The 16,847-nt window shown below is 45.4% G+C and overlaps 1 protein-coding gene across 1 annotated transcript in view; it reads left to right on the top strand.

The window, feature by feature from the left end:
• COL24A1 (collagen type XXIV alpha 1 chain) overlaps window positions 1-16,847 on the top strand; it is a 382,434-nt gene that overhangs the window by 357,647 nt on the left and 7,940 nt on the right. The window contains exons 53-58 of the mRNA XM_075320523.1: window positions 3,141-3,176; window positions 6,042-6,077; window positions 6,182-6,208; window positions 7,110-7,175; window positions 12,006-12,174; window positions 16,632-16,741. Of these exons, the coding sequence (XP_075176638.1) occupies window positions 3,141-3,176; window positions 6,042-6,077; window positions 6,182-6,208; window positions 7,110-7,175; window positions 12,006-12,174; window positions 16,632-16,741 (444 nt within the window). The remainder of the gene's footprint in view (window positions 1-3,140; window positions 3,177-6,041; window positions 6,078-6,181; window positions 6,209-7,109; window positions 7,176-12,005; window positions 12,175-16,631; window positions 16,742-16,847) is intronic.

The raw sequence follows: 16,847 nt of genomic DNA, 5'->3' as shown, positions 1-16,847 counted from the left end.
TGGTTAAAAAAAAATAATAATTTTCACGGTTCAACGTTATCAACTTCTGTGGAGCCCCTGGGGGTACAAGGGGCTCACCAAACATCTAGATAAATTCCTTGAGGGGTCTAGTTCCGAAATGGGGTAATTTGTGGGGGAGCTCCACTGTTTAGGCACCATAGGGGGTCTCTAAACGTGACATGGCGTCCGCTAATGATTCCAACCAATTTTGCTGTCAAATGGCGCTCCTTCTCTTCTGAGCCCTGCCATGCGCCCAAACAATTACTTTCCACCACATATGAGGTATCTGCGTACTTAGGAGAAATTGCACAATACGTTTTGTGGTGCATTTTTTCCTGATACCCTTGTGGAAAAAAAAGCTACCTGGTTCAAGTGACAGTTTTGTGGTGAAAAAAAAAATTGTATTCATGGCTCAACATTATCAACTTCTGTGGAGCCCCTTGGGGCTCGCTAAACATCTAGATAAACTCCTTGAGGGGTCTAGTTTCCAAAATGGGGTCACTTGTGGGGGGAGCTCCACTGTTTAGGCACCATAGGGGGTCTCCAAAACGTGACATGGCATCCGCTAATGATTCCAACCAATTTTGCTGTCAAATGGCGCTCCTTCTCTTCTGAGCCCCGCCATGCGCCCAAACAATTACTTTCCACCACATATGAGGTATCTGCGTACTCAGGAGAAAATGCACAATACATTTTATGGTGCATTTTTGCCTGATACCCTTGTGGAAAAAAAAGCTACCTAGTTGAAGCAACCGTTTTGTGGTAAAAAAATTTTTTTTTCTTTTCATGGCTCAACGTTCTAAACTTCTGTGAAGCCCCCAGGTGTTCAAAGTGCTCACCAAACATCTAGAAAAATAATTTGAGGGTTCTAGTTTCCAAAATGGGGTCACTTGTGGGGGAGCTCCATTGTTTAGGCACCTCAGGGGGTCTTCAAACCCGACATGGCGTCCGCTAATGAGTGCAGCTAATTTTGCACTCAAAAATTCAAATGGCGCTCCTTGCCTTCCGAGCCTTGCCGTGTGTCCAAACATTTGATTTCCACCACATATGAGGTATCTGCATACTCAGGAGAAAATGCACAAAACATTTTATGGTGCATTTTTTCCTGATACCCTTGTGGAAAAAAAAGCTACCTAGTTGAAGCAACCGTTTTGTGGTAAAAAAAAATAATTTTCTTTTCACAGCTCAATGTTCTAAACTTCTGTGAAGCCCCCAGGTGTTCAAAGTGCTCACCAAACAACTAGAAAAATTATTTGAGGGTTCTAGTTTCCAAAATGGGGTCACTTGTGGGGGAGCTCCATTGTTTAGGCACCTCAGGGGGTCTTCAAACCCGACATGGCGTCCGCTAATGAGTGCAGCTAATTTTGCGTTCAAAAATTCAAATGGCGCGCCTTCCCTTCCGAGCTCCGCTGTGCGCCCAAACAATTGATTTTTACCACATATGGGGTATCAGCGTACTCAGGAGAAATTGCACTATAAATTGTAGGGTGCACTTTCTCTTTTCTCCCTTGTGAAAATGAAAATTTTATGGCTAAAGTAACATTTTTGTGTTAAAAAGTAAAATTTTAATTTTTTCCTTCCACATTGCTTTGGTTCCTGTGAAGCACCTAAAGGGTTAATAAACTTCTTGGATGTGGTTTTGAGCAGAGTGAGGGGTGCAGTTTTTAGAATGGGGTCACTTTTGGGTATTTTCTGTCACCTCGGCCTCTCAAAGTCACTTCAAATGTGATGTGGTCCCTAAAAAAAAATATTTTCTAAATTTTGTTGGAAAAATGAGAAAATCGCTGATGACCTTTGACCCCTTCTAACTTCCTAACGAAAAAAAATTTTGTTTCGAAAATTGCGCTGATGTAAAGTACACAAGTGGGAAAGTTTATTTAGTAACTATTTTGTGTGACATATCTCTCAGATTTATGGACATAAATTTTAAAAGTTTGAAAATTGCGAAATTTTCAACATTTTTGCAAAATTTCCTAAATTTTCACAAACGCAAAAATTATCGGTTTAAATTTACCACTGACATGAAGTACAATATGTCACGAAAAAACAATGTCAGAATCGCCAGGATCCGTTGAAGCGTTCCAGAGTTATAACCTGTCAAAGTGACACTGGTCAGAATTGCAAAAAGGGGCCGGTCATTAGGGTGTTTTAGTGGCCGGGGGTGAAGGGGTTAATCTGCTCTGAGCAGGGCAGATCAAAGTATTGTAGCGCGCATGAGCGGAACTTCAGTGCCTGCTAGTGTGGATGATGTAGGACGCGTCATGCACCCAGGCTTCAGAAGAAGGAGGATAAAGATGGCCGAAAGAAGCAGCGCCAAACCAGAGAACGGGGACACCCATATGACCAGTCTGCACTGCACCGACCGTTTAGGTAAGTATTATAAAGTGATTTTTATGTTGTACACAGCGGCCTGGGCTCCTATATACAGCAGGTTAGAATGCGGTATATAAGAGCCCACTGGTGGTGGCCGCAGCTTATAGTCACCAAATCTGGTGACAGGTTCCCTTTAAGAAAAAATGCTCCATACACTGAAATATGAACTGCAAAGTGGTTTTACAATAGAAATACATAGGAGAAGTCTGTGCCTCAATTTTGATAATTTTTTCATTTTTTGTGACGCTACCCTTTCTAAAAGACTCCTCAAAAAACTCCATGTGCACATACCTTAAATTAAAGAAGTAATAGTGACTGCCACCAAATATCCGCCACTCCCAGTATGATGCTTCCCCTCTCCCCAGTAGTCTGTACTTCCTGGTCCCAGCTCAATAAACCATCACTGGTACAGGCAGGTCACCGCTTCTAGGACTACTTTTAGTTTTTTAATCAGTCTAAACCCTTTTTAAAACATTAATATTTTTTATCCCCTGAACCACCCCTTTTATTCAGCTTCATGTCGGTATATTGTAGAGTGTATATTATATTGTGGAGTGTTTGTACACGAGCCTCACACTTATACTGCCACTCATCTACTGCCCTATACTGCCACTTATCTACTGCCCTATACTGCCACTCATCTACTGCCCTATACTGCCACTCATCTGACTATGGGCTCGTCCATGGAGATTTGTATGTATACTAACCATATTGCAATCACCTACATTTTTAGCCTTATTGATCATTTTTAATTTCTATATTTTTAGGGGAATCGAGGTGACAAAGGATCAAAAGGTGAAATGGTAAGAGAACGTGGTGATAAAACTGTACATATCGAGGCCGCCTGAGAACGGTCAGCTGATTACAGAGCATACGTCACCTTACAGACCTCCCTATCTTAAGGCATCTATATAATATCCAAAATAATAGGGGGCACTGATTGTATCTGCAATGATTAAACAGACCCCCAAATACGGGCATTCTAACATACAGCTCTGGCAAAAATCAAGAGGCCACTGCACAGTTTTATAAAAATCAGCTTCTCTACATGTCTGTAGCCGTTCCATTCCAGTGTCCGTTGAATTCCAACCAGAGTACTGCCCGGTAGAGGATGAAAGTGACACTCTACTGACCGGAATGACCGTCATCTTATTCGAATGTCACTCAAGTGACCTACAAAAGGAATGGCAAATGGCAGCTGGGGTAAAGTGCACGGCAAGAACAGTTCATAACAGGCTCCTAGAGGTAGGGCTCAAGTCATGTAAAGCTAGAAAAAAGCCTTTCATCAATGAGAAGCAAAGGAGAGCCAGGCTGAAGTTTAACAAAGACCATAAGGATTGGACCATAAAGGACTGGAGTAAGGTAATCTTCTCTGATGAGTCTAATTTTCAGCTTTGCCCAACACCTGATCGTTTAATGGTTAGACGGAGACCTGGAGAGGCGTACAAGCCACAGTATTTTGCACCTATTGTGAAATTTGGTGGAGGATCGGTGATTATCTGGGAATGCTCCAGCAAGGCTGGAATTGGGCAGATTATAATTTGCGAAGGATGTATGAATCAAGCAAGCCGCATGCAAGGTTATCCTGGAAAAACAGCTGCTTCCTTCTGCTCAGGCAATGTTCCCCAACTCTGAGGACTGTTTTTTCCAGCAGGACAATGCGCCGTGCCACACAGCTAGGTCAGTCAATGTATTGATGAAGCTCCACCACATCAAAACCCTGTCATGGCCAGCCCAATCTCCAGACCTGAACCCCATTGAAAACCTCTGGCATGTAATCAAGAGGAAGATGGATAGTCACAAACCATCAAACAAAGAAGAACTGCTTACAATTTTGCACTAGGAGAGGCATAAGGTCACCCAAAAGCAGTGTGACAGACTAGTGGAAAGCAGCCAAGACGCATGAAAGCTGGGATTAAAAATAAATCATGGTTATTTCACAAAATATTGATTTCTAAACTTTTCCTGAGATAAAACATTAGTATTGTTGTTTCTAAATGATTATGGACTTGTTTTCTTTGCATTATTTGAGGTGTGAAAGCAATGCGTTTTTTATCTTCTTTTGACCATTTCTCATTTTCAGAAAATAAATACAAAATGTTTTGCTTGGAAATTCAGAGAGGTCGTCAGGAGTTTATAGAATAAAAGAACAATTTATATTTTACTCAAAAATATAAAAACGAAAAACTGTCAACTTTGCAGCGGTCTCTTAATTTTTGCCAGAGCTGTATAATTATTATTAAATATTTATATAAACAGGTTATTTTATTATAGCACATCCCCTTTAAGAGACCAAAATCTGATGCATTAGGCATGGGTGTTTGTTTTCTTTAACTGTCCAGTTCATGTTTCTTTCTTCTTAGGCGGCTTTCACACTAGGTTTTTTTAACATGCGTCATGAACGGTTTTTTTGCTGTAAAAGTGGATCCTGTTTTTACAAAGAAAAATGCATGCAAACGCATGTGTTATTTTGCAGGATCCCGTTACTTGAAGTTTATGGGCGGGCATTGGAGTCATGTGATCGGCAGTGAGGGGAACTGAACATGATAGACTGGGAGCCGGCATCTGACAGCTGCGGACACTGGTAACCAAGGTAATCATCGGGTAACTAAGCGAAGTGCTTTGCTTGGATACCCGATACTTACCTTGGTTACGAGCGTCCGCAGCTGCTAGAAGCCTGGCTGCCTGCACACGTAACCAAGGTAAACATCGGGTAACTAAGCGAAGCGCTTTGCTTGGTTACCCGATATTTACCTTGGTTACGAGCGACCGCAGCGCTCAGGCGGGGGAGAGAGGAGAGAGGAGATAGAGGGGGAGAGAGGGAGGGGGAGAGAGGGAGGGGGAGAGAGAGACTGATCACGCCAGGCTGGTTTCTGAGCATGCTCAGAAGAGCAAGCAGGATCCTGTCTATCAGCATGCCAGCGTTCACCTGCGTTTGCGTGCTGTTTAGTCAGGATCCAGCAATTTGCAGTATTTGGACGCAGCTCAAAAACGCTACAAGTAGCGTTTTTGAAAAAAGTTAAAAAACTGCAAGTCGCTGGATCCTCACTATAACGCACGCAAACGCATGTTGACGCGAGTCCATTGCAAATGCATTGAAATGAAAACGCATTTGCACTGGATCCGTTTTTGCATTAAAAAAAAACGTTCAGGACGCATGTTAAAAAAACGTAGTGTGAAAGCCGCCTAAGCAAATCACAAATGGTTATATCTGCCACTCGATTTTACAATATGAAAACGCAGACATTATTAAATAGATCTTAGACCCGATGAGGCTGGTGTACTTCCTTTGAAAATCTATATCAGACTTACAGTATTATTCTGATATTAAAATTAACAATTACTCATGAGACGGTGAATATCCAGTCTCCGTCCACTCAGCCTTATACTGAGCAGTGTGAGATCTCAGCAGGGACGAGGGACAATCAGGCAAATGGAGATTGAGTTACATTTTTGTAAATGATATACAGCCATTCTGACATGGACTTCAAAAATAAATCATTACCAAGTCTAAGATATCTAGATAATAACATGCAGATATTATTGTACAATCTGCTGTGAATTTACAATAACGCTTTCTTATTAATCACATTTTACATTTGCCGCTATCTTGAGTATGGACATAGGAAACTTTTGCAGTTTAATAATGATTTGGGTTCAATTTTTAGGGACCTCAAGGACCCCCAGGAAACCCAGGTCCCCCTGTAAGTATGATATAAAGCAGAATATGTGTTGATAGAAGATGCATTGGTCCTTGTTGTATAACAGTACATAATTGTAATCTAAGGATAGTAAATGTGTTTTTTAGGGTCCGCGGGGTGCGCCAGGACCAACGGTAAGTATAATAGACATATAAGGATTTTCAAGTATAAATCAGGACGGTTGTATATTCCAGAACTCAGTGCCTCTTGCCCATACTGGAAACACTGATCATAGGGAGCTGGTGATGGATCCTTTTTATCTCATGGGATTCAGATAGTAGGATTTGTCTTCGTATGATCCTGCCATAATTGATGGATAGAATAAAGATTTAATTTGTATAAGGGAAACATGTAAGGGGCAGAATGATCAGACATATCGGATATGCCCAATCCTTTGTTACACTGGGAGCCACTGCCAGACGTCTTCCGTCTTCCGCTAACTTCTGTGTGCCTGTTTATAGGGAGGTTGAAGGATCCATCTCAGGTGTATGGCCAGATATCATTTCTTGACTTTAAAGGGGTTCTCTACTACTAAGCAAGTGTGAGGGGGAAAAAAACCTACACTCCCCTCCCAAACACGCCCAGCCCCGTATTTAATCCACCAGCAACATCCGGCGGGAGGCATCACATGACCAGTGTAGCCAATCAAAGGCTGCCTTGTCTTTCCATCTGAATAGAAAATGTGAAGGCTGCATCTGATCAGTGGCTGCTGATTGGCTGAGGTGGTCACAGGACATCCCACTGCGGGATGCTGGATGTTGCTCTTGGGGTAGATAGTATGAATTGCTGAGGAGCGGGGCCGATCCGGGAGACTATGAAAAATTGCAAAACTGATATAAGTTTGCAAAACCGATATCAGTTTGTCATCTGTTATGTAATCTGTTTAAAGGAAAAAAAAAGTATAACTAGGGGTTCTTCGTCTGACATCCCAAGCCAAATAAGAGCCGATTCCAGAGGATACGCGATCACCAGAGTTGCCGGACGTCTGTGCTCCTTGTTTTGTTTTTGACAAACTTTTTCTATTTCATTACATAGAAAGTGATGGACATGAACTCCGCTATCCAGGCGCTGATGGAGTCACACGCCGCTATGAAGATGGAGGTAGAAATTTATGCATTTATTATCACAGAGAGACCGCTATTGTGAGAAGAGGAAAGAGAAGGGGAATCTGACAATTTGATGTATAATAGAACCTTTACGTATACTTTCTATATTTATTTCTTCATGGTCCGTGGTTCTAAAATTATGTGTCTGCAGTGGCCAACGACTACCTAGAACCATGCATGTAATATTATAACTATGTGTAGCGGAACCTGGCTCCATGATATCACTATGAAAGTCACATCACTACTATTTAATCAAAAGAAAGTCTTAGGGTAAAGGCCACTTTACATGCTGCGATATCGGTACTGATATCGCTAGCGTGGGTACCCGCCCCCGTCGGTTGTGTGACACGTGCAAATCGCTGCCCGTGGCGCACAACATCGCCCAGACCCGTCACACTACCTGCCTAGCGACGTCGCTGTGACCGGCGAACCACCTCCTTTTTAAGGGGGCGGTCCGTGTGGCGTCACAGCGACGTCACTAAGCAGCCGCCCAATAGAAGCGGAGGGGCAGAGATGAGCGGGACATAACATCCCGCCCACCTCCTTCCTTCCTCATTTTGGGCGGGACGCAGGTAAGGTGAGGTTCCTCGTTCCTGCGGTGTCACACGGAGCGATGTGTGGTGCCGCAGGAACGACGAACTACGAAGTTACTGCAGCAGCAACGATATTCGAGAATGGACCCCCATGTCACCGATGAGCGATTTTGCACGTTTTTGCGTCGATTCAAAATCGCTCATAGGTGTCACACGTAACGGCATCGCTAACGAGGCCGGATGTGCGTCACAAATTCCGTGACCCCAACGAGATCGCTTTAGCGATGTCATAGCGTGTAAAGCGGCCTTAAAGATATTGAAAAGTGTTTTTTTTATATTCCCGAAGGAGGTCTAACTTTGTTGTCAAATCAATATTTACATTTTTGACAAATATGAAAAAAAATAAAAAATAATATTACACCCCTGAATCAATAATAATATTCAAAATAGACACTTGGCATATTGCTAAAATGCCATCATCAAGAGTTCAAATTGGTATAAAATGCATTAAATATGAATGTGGGTAAAACCGAGCCTAAAAAATAAGAAATAAAGCTGCACCTAAAATTAACAATAAAGATGTTCAGGGTTCAAAAAAAAAATTCCAGTGGCAAAACTGCCGCAGTGAAATGCCAGAAAGCTGCCGAAAAAGAAACTTCATGAAAAACACTGCCGCAAGAAAAACTCAGCTCATACGCCAGCGTCAATAACACATCATGTGCAGTGTGCACGTATCCCAACGGGCTGTGATCAGTCTTCTTGGTGTCACTTGCAGCTTTTTTTCTCCTCCGTTCCCTCACAAAACCAGAAAGTGTTAAGCGGGCTTTACACGCTACAATAAATCTTACGATGTGTCGGCGGGGTCACGTTGTAAGTGACGCACATCCGGCATCGTTAGTGGTGTTGTAGTGTGTGAAACCTACGTGCGATTGCGATTGAACGAAAAACCGTTGATCGCATACACGTCGTTCAATTACTAAAAATTGAACGTCCGCTGGTTCAATGTTCCCGAGGCAGCAAACATCGCTCCGTGTGACACCCTGGGAACGATGAACACAGCTTACCTGCGTCCCGCGGCTCCCTCCGGCAATGCGGAAGGAAGGAGGTGGGCGGGATGTTTACGTCCCACTCATCTCTGCCCCTCCGCTTCTATTGGCCGGCTGCCGTGTGACGTCGCTGTGATGCCGAACGTCCCTCCCCCTTCAGGAAGTGGATGTTCGCCGCCCACAACGAGGTCGTATGGACAGGTAAGTATGTGTGACGGGGGTTACTCGTTTGTGCGACACGGGCAACAAATTGAACGTGCCGCACATACGATGGGGGCGGGTCACATCGCATACGAAATCGCATGTGTAATTGTAAGGTGTAAAGCAGGCTTTACACTCTCTGAGGTTGCGGTGAGTAGGTCCGGTACTGTGGCAGCTGACCGCCAGAGCATGGACAGGCTCAGGTACAGGCAGGTAGTCTCCAGTGCAGATAGGTATAGGCGGTATGGCTGAGGTAGGCAAGCATGGAAGATATGGCAAGTATGGGAAGGCAGGCACAGTTACAGATAACAAGGGCAGGATACACAGTACCTGACACATAGCTAGCAAGCAGGTAACTAATTGAACACGTTGCTCAGGCACCTCCCCTAATGGGATGATGCCTTAAATACCTACGTTCTCTCAGCCATAGCCTGAGAGGCATTTATGGGTAATAGTGTGCTGGCCATTTAAGAGTAGCGAAGCGTGCGCCCTAAGTGCACTCTTGGGAGACTTGTGTGACATGTGCAGTCCCCGAGACCAGCAGGCAGCAGGAGAGCACATGGACGGCCACGTAGAGTCAGGGGAGGGTGCACGCTGGCCGCGGTGGTGAGTATGTCGGCGTCCCTGCAGGTTCACTGGAGTTACAGAAAGTAAAATGTTCACGCTGACTTTATTAATATAAGACAAAGCTAATAGTGATGGCTGAATGTGCTCGCCACTGTTTATTAAACGATCAAGCCTCGAGCATGTGAGTTTGATAATGCTTGAGTTTCCTATTGACTCATGGTCGGCACTCAAGTTGCATCCCGATGGCAGTGGCACGCATGTTCACCCATCACGAAAAGCTAATTAAATATCAGTGACCTTGGCAGTGAAGGGGTTACATAATTATTCTCATGTTGCATTCAGGAGCACACCGCTCTCCAGCTTGCTGGTTGCAGTGTGCAAATGGTTGAATGACAGTTTGCAATAGCAGCTTTTCCTCTGCAGCATAGGGATACTGAAGCTGGCCAGATCCAGCAATCCAGCTGCAGCACTTACAAGCTCTATAGGAAAGCATTGGTAAAGGCCCCGTCACACTAAGCAACATCGCTAGCAACATCGCTGCTAACGAACAACTTTTGTGACGTTGCTAGCGATGTTGCTGTGTGTGACATCCAGCAACAACCTGGCCCCTGCTGTGAGGTCGTTGGTTGTTGCTGAATGTCCTGGGCCATTTTTTAGTTGTTGCTGTCCCGCTGTGAAGCACAGATCGCTGTGTGTGACAGCGACAGAGCAACAACTAAATGTGCAGTGAGCAGGAGCCGGCTACTGTGGAGGCTGGTAACCACAGTAAACATCGGGTAACCAAGAAGCCCTGTCCTTGGTTACCCGATATTTACCTTTGTTACCAGCCTCCGCCGCTCTCACTGTCAGTGCCGGCTCCTGCTCTGTGCACATGTAGCTGCAGCACACATCGGGTAATTAACCCGATGTGTGCTGTAACTAGGAGAGCAGGGAGCCAGCGCTCAGTGTGCGCTGCTCCCTGCTCTCTGCACGTGTAGCTCCGTGCGGTGGTAACCAAGGTAAATATCGGGTTGGTTACCCGATATTTACCTTAGTTACCAAGCGCAGCATCTTCCACGCGGCGCTGGGGGCTGGTCACTGGTTGCTGGTGAGCTCACCAGCAACTCGTGTAGCGACGCTCCAGCGATCCCTGCCAGGTCAGGTTGCTGGTGGGATCGCTGGAGCGTCGCAGTGTGACATCTCACCAGCAACCTCCTAGCAACTTACCAGCGATCCCTATCGTTGTTGGGATCGCTGGTAAGTTGCTTAGTGTGACTGGACCTTTAGAGCTGCACTCCTTGCCCAAGAGACTGGTCACCACTGTTAGGGGTACTTTGCACGTTGCGACATCGCAAGCCGATTGTAGCGATGCCAAGCGCGATAGTCCCCGCCCCCGTCGCAGATGTGATATCTTGTGATAGCTGGTGTAGCAAACATTATCGCTACGGCAGCGTCACATGCACTCACCTGCCCTGCGATGTCGCTCTGGCCGGCGACCCGCCTCCTTCCTAAGGGGGCGGGTCGTGCGGCGGCACAGCGACGTCACACCGCAGGCGGCCAATAGAACCGGAGGGGCGGAGATGAGCGGGACGTAAACATCCCGCTCACCTCCTTCCTTCCGCATTGCTGGCGGGAGGCAGGTAGGAGACGGTCCTCGCTCCTGCGGCTTCACACACAGCAATGTGTGCTGCCGCAGGAACGAGGAACAACATCGTACCTGTCGCTGCAGTGAAATTATGGAAATGACCGACACTACACCGATCAGCTATTTACGACGCTTTTGCGATCGTTTATCGGTGCTTCTAAACTTTACACATTGCAACGTCGTTACCGGCGCCGGATGTGCGCCACTTTCGATTTGACCCCGACGAGATCGCAGTAGCGATGTCGCAACGTGCAAAGTACCCCTTAGACTGGAGCGTTAACCTAGGCAATGAGCAGTGAACAATGTAATTGAAAATCCTTTTGTTTATAGCATGTGTGCTACAATGTTATTCAGTATATTTATTGAAAGCACAAAGAAGATGCGACTTTGCTGGAAAAGTATCTTCATAACAAAGGGTGTGACACTGTGCGCCAAAAAATGTGCTGAATTTTGTAAAAACATAATTGCACACAGACACAGTAATTGTTAAATTACCCCAGAATGTCCGTCTACTCCAGGTGAATAGCTACAAATGCCGTCTACAACTCTTCTGATTTCAATGGTAAAAATGTCCATTGACCCTTGTCCGGTACCATGGGGTTAATGTGACCCCATGCAGATTGATACAACCAGTGATTTTTTTTCATGGTACCAGACAAGGGTTAAAGATGTGATTGTTCTATGTGGCTGATTTTCTATTAATGAAATATTCTTCTTTTTTTTTCCTTTTCTCCTTGTTGTTTATTAATCATTTGAACTAATATCGTGCATGAATGTAACTATTCCGCATGTAATTAATATTCATTGTAATATGTCCAATCATCTGGCGACAATGTAACATTACTAACGAGCAGAGCTATCAGAACACTGAAGTGACAATCCTGGACTTTAGCACCGAGATCTTTAAAACTCTTCACTACCTGACGGATTTAATGCACAGTATAAAGAACCCTCCTGGAACCCGCGACAATCCAGCGCGCGTCTGTCGGGACCTTCTGCACTGTGAACGGAAAGTATCAGACGGTGGGTGCAGAGCAAGACGTGGTGCGGGGGGCAGAGGTTATATTGGGTCCATGAGGTCGAAAACAGGGGTGGACATAGCATGGCTCCAATCGTAACGCGCAAGACTCAAAGGGATTATCTCACATAAAATAGGTATCACCTACCCAAAGATACATGATAGTGGGACCACTACACTTCTTGAGAATGGGGGTCCCATATTCTGTGCATAAAATAGGCGGTATTGTGAATGAAGTGGTGGTCACGTATGTGCACTACAGCTCCGCTCCCAAGGGGCACATAAGACCCCTGATTTGATCGGTAGGGTTCCTCACCTTCATCCAAGAGCCATAACATTTTTCATTTTTCCGGGAACATTTAGCCCCATGAAGCCATTTTTTTGGTTTTTTTTGCAGAGCGAGTTGTTGTTTTGAATGACACCATTCATTTTTACCATATAATTTATTTAAAAAATGGGAAAAAAAAATATAAGTGCAGTGACATTAAGGCCGGTTTCAGACGTCCGTGTTTAATCAGGTACAAGCCACACGCATGGGTATGGTCATGCGTGTGTCATACATGTGACACGTACTGGAGGAAACATGTGTCTTTCAAATAAAAAGATTTTCTATATTCACCTGTATCCAGCGCTTTCTTCAGCTCTGCTGTCTCCTGCTCCTGACCCCCGCTCATTATACTCATAATATATTCACTGCACCTCGGAGCTGGAAGCAGGAGCATTGCCAAGGACCGCATTGGGGACAGCATCTCCAGGGACAGGTGAGTATCCAGCAAGCAATGTGTGTGCAGTGACGTCCAGGAGGTCATCGGAGTCTGATGATCACCTGATGACACCTCCGCGACATCCGTGCTATAGCGGGTGTTACGATGGTGACCTCACGGGTTCAGCAGAGTTCATTGGTAACTCCGATGACCACTGCACACACACTGCTTGCTTGCTGGATACTCACCTGTCCCCAGCGATGCTGTCCCCGGTGATGCTACTGCTTCCAGCTGCAAGGTGCAGTGAATATTCTATGAGTATAATGAGCGGTGGTCAGGAGCAGGAGGCAGCAGAGCCGAAGAAAGCAGCGCTGGATACAGGTGACTATAGAACATCTTTATATTTCACAGACCCGTGTTTTCTCCGGTACGTGTCACACGGGTCACGTCAGAGTGCGATCCGTGTGACACCCGTGCTGCCAGAGAAAAAATGTACATGTCTCCGTGTGTGCGTGCGGGGGTCATACGGTCTGTGTGAAAACACGGACGTGTGTGTAACTTTATAGAACATGGGTATGTGTGTGGCATCCATGTTAAAAACGGACGTCACACGTACCTGAAACACGGATGTCTGAACCTGGCCTTAGACACATAAATAAGCAATTCTGCCATTGTTTTTGGTGTTTGGTTTTTATGCCGTTTATTGTGCGGCTGAAATGACCGGATACCCTCATTCTCCTCATTGCCAATTTGATTATGGTGATAACAAAGGTGACCTTTTTTTGTTATTTTAATGGTGAAAATATTTTCAGAAATTTGTAAAAGAAAAAATAAATAATTTTTTGTTTCTGAAGCAATTTTCTGAGACCCGTAACTTTTTTTTTTTTTAAATCCAAGGAATTGTGTGGGCCTTGTTTTTATTGATACCATTATGTGGAGACATCCAACAGTTTAATCTCTTGTTAACTTCAATTCGGACGTTTTGATTTTTTTTCCGCCATTTAATGTATGGTTTGAATAATTTCATATGTTGATAGACTACGACATTACCAAATATGTTTGGTTTTTTTATTTTTAATATGGGGAAGAGTTGAGTGATTCGAATTTTTTAATATTTTTTAAAACATTATTTTTTTCATTTTGACTTTATTCTTTAGATCTCTTAGTGGACTTGAACCTGGGATCATAACCCATTGGTTTAGCCCCATGATTGCGTCATGGGGAGCTGCTGACTGCGTGCACCTGTTCTGACGTCATTTAAAGAGGTTATCCAGGACTAATTAACTTTTTTACTATGGGCTTAAGAACTAATAGACAGACAGTTGCTAATTACCTGTTATGTCTGCTGCCTACTAGTGATGAGCGGGCACTACCATGCTCGGGTGCTCAGTACTCGTAACTAGTGATGAGCGGGCACTACCATGCTCGGGTGCTCAGTACTGGTAACTAGTGATGAACGGGCACTACCATGCTCGGGAGCTCAGTACTCAGAACTAGTGATGAGCGGGCACTACCATGCTCGGGTGCTCGGTACTCAAAACGAGCAGTTGAACGCTCGGACGGGCACGACTTGAGTACTGTGCATAATGGAAGTCAATGGGGAACATAAGTATTTTTCCAGAAGATCTTCTGAAAAGATACTTGAGTTTCTCATTGACTTCCATTATGCACAGTACTCGAGTCGTGCCCGTCCGAGCGATCAACTGCTCGTTTTGAGTACCGAGCACCCGAGCATGGTAGTGCCCGCTCATCACTAGTTACGAGTACTGAGCACCCGAGCATGGTAGTGTCCGCTCATCACTAGTTACCAGTACAGAGCACCCGAGCATGGTAGTGCCCGCTCATCACTAGTTACCAGTACTGAGCACCCGAGCATGGTAGTGCCCGTTCATCACTAGTTACCAGTACTGAGCCCCCGAGCATGGTAGTGCCCACTCATCACTAGTTACCAGTACTGAGCACCCGAGCATGGTAGTGCCCGCTCATAACTAGTTACGAGTACTGAGCACCCGAGCATGGTAGTGTCCGCTCATCACTAGTTACCAGTACTGAGCACCCGAGCATAGTAGTGCCCGTTCATCACTAGATACGAGTACTGAGCACCTGAGCATGGTAGTGCCCGCTCATCACTAGTTACCAGTACTGAGCACCCGAGCATGGTAGTGCCCGTTCATCACTAGTTACCAGTACTGAGCACCCGAGCATGGTAGTGCCCGCTCATCACTAGTTACGAGTACTGAGCACCCGAGCATGGTAGTGTCCGCTCATCACTAGTTACCAGTACTGAGCACCCGAGCATGGTAGTGCCCGCTGATCACTAGTTACCAGTACTGAGCACCCGAGCATGGTAGTGCCCGTTCATCACTAGTTACCAGTACTGAGCACCCGAGCATGGTAGTGCCCACTCATCACTGGTTACCAGTACTGAGCACCCGAGCATGGTAGTGCCCGCTCATCACTAGTTACCAGTACTGAGCACCCGAGCATGGTAGTGCCCGCTCATCACTAGTTACCAGTACTGAGCACCCGAGCATGGTAGTGCCCGCTCATCACTAGTTACCAGTACTGAGCACCTGAGCATGGTAGTGTCCGCTCATCACTAGTTACCAGTACTGAGCACCCGAGCATGGTAGTGCCCGTTCATCACTAGATACGAGTACTGAGCACCTGAGCATGGTAGTGCCCGCTCATCACCAGTGCCTATCTCTGCCAGCTCAGAGCCATCACAGACCAACCCTGCTGACCGTTTAGTGGCTGATGTCATGTCGTCACAGCAGCGGCTTCTCTTCCACTCTGTTGAGTGCAGACTCCCTCCTGCCTAATTGCAGGCGATAGCTGTCAATCAGTATAATGTCGTCAGTCACACCTCATCAACAGAGTCGGCTGAAAGAGGAAGAGCTGCCCTGTCGACATGGAGTAGCAGAATCCCCGGTGACCGCTGTGTGCTGAAGCTCTGTTGAAAAGACAGATAGATAGCGACTACCTGCGTGTTAGTTGTTAGACTCATAGTAGAAAAAAATAAAAAAGTCCTGGATAATCTATTTAAATACCGTGGTCAGAGGTAGTTACAGGCAGATGCCGGCTATGTAACACCACCGGTATCTGCTTGGTAGGACGCTGTCCGCTCCTGGCCACGGGCAGCATGAATCAGAGCCCGTGTACACGATTGCAGCCAGGCAATGCTGTGACAGTTCAGAGACAATACTGTCTTCTTAGGAGATCCTCTGAGCCCCGATCCAGGAGATTGCTGGGTATCTCCTATAGCAAGAGACCTGTAAATCGCCTCTATCAGTGCCTCGGAGAGTCCGGTCAGGGGCCGCCCATAACTAGTCTCATCTCCGCACAGGATCTCACAATATATTCTCTCTGAAACGCAGGAGCTCTGATATATTTGGAAGATTTTTGCAGATAAATGACTTACACACACTCTGCAATATGGTGGAAAGTTTTTAATGAAAACCATAAAAAAAAAAATAAAAAAAATAATTGTGTGAAGGTGCGTATAGCCTTAAAGCCATGATAAGCCCCATCATCAGTGTGCATGTGATTGTTTCCAGATAGCAGTGCAGATTCTGTACTGTGCATAGTAGAAAGGTTTGTTGGTTGTATTACGGTATATGCAATACTCTTGTGCGGTATTACATTGTCTCCATCCATCTCTGTACATTTACCATGCGGATTAAATAATAATTTCTGCATTGTCCATGCCCCAATCTGCGTTCTTCACACCGGCTGTACGTTTGTTCCGTGTCTTCTAGGAAAGTATTGGATTGACCCAAATCTTGGCTGTCCATCAGATGCTATAGAAGTGTTTTGTAACTTTACGGCCGGAGGACAGACGTGTTTATCACCGGTTACTGTGACAAAGGTATTGTAGCTTGTAGAACAGGGCAGCCCTATTGTATTGATGGTGCTGCCCGTGTCACCGGGCCCCTACCTGCCTAAGACTGGTTTCACACATCCGATTTTCACCG

Source organism: Anomaloglossus baeobatrachus, chromosome 8 (genome assembly GCF_048569485.1).
Source record: "Anomaloglossus baeobatrachus isolate aAnoBae1 chromosome 8, aAnoBae1.hap1, whole genome shotgun sequence".
In the NCBI taxonomy this organism is placed as follows: Eukaryota; Metazoa; Chordata; class Amphibia; order Anura; family Aromobatidae; genus Anomaloglossus; species Anomaloglossus baeobatrachus.
The sequence above is the reverse complement of the archived record's forward strand: the minus strand, read 5'-3'. Positions and strand labels throughout refer to the sequence as shown.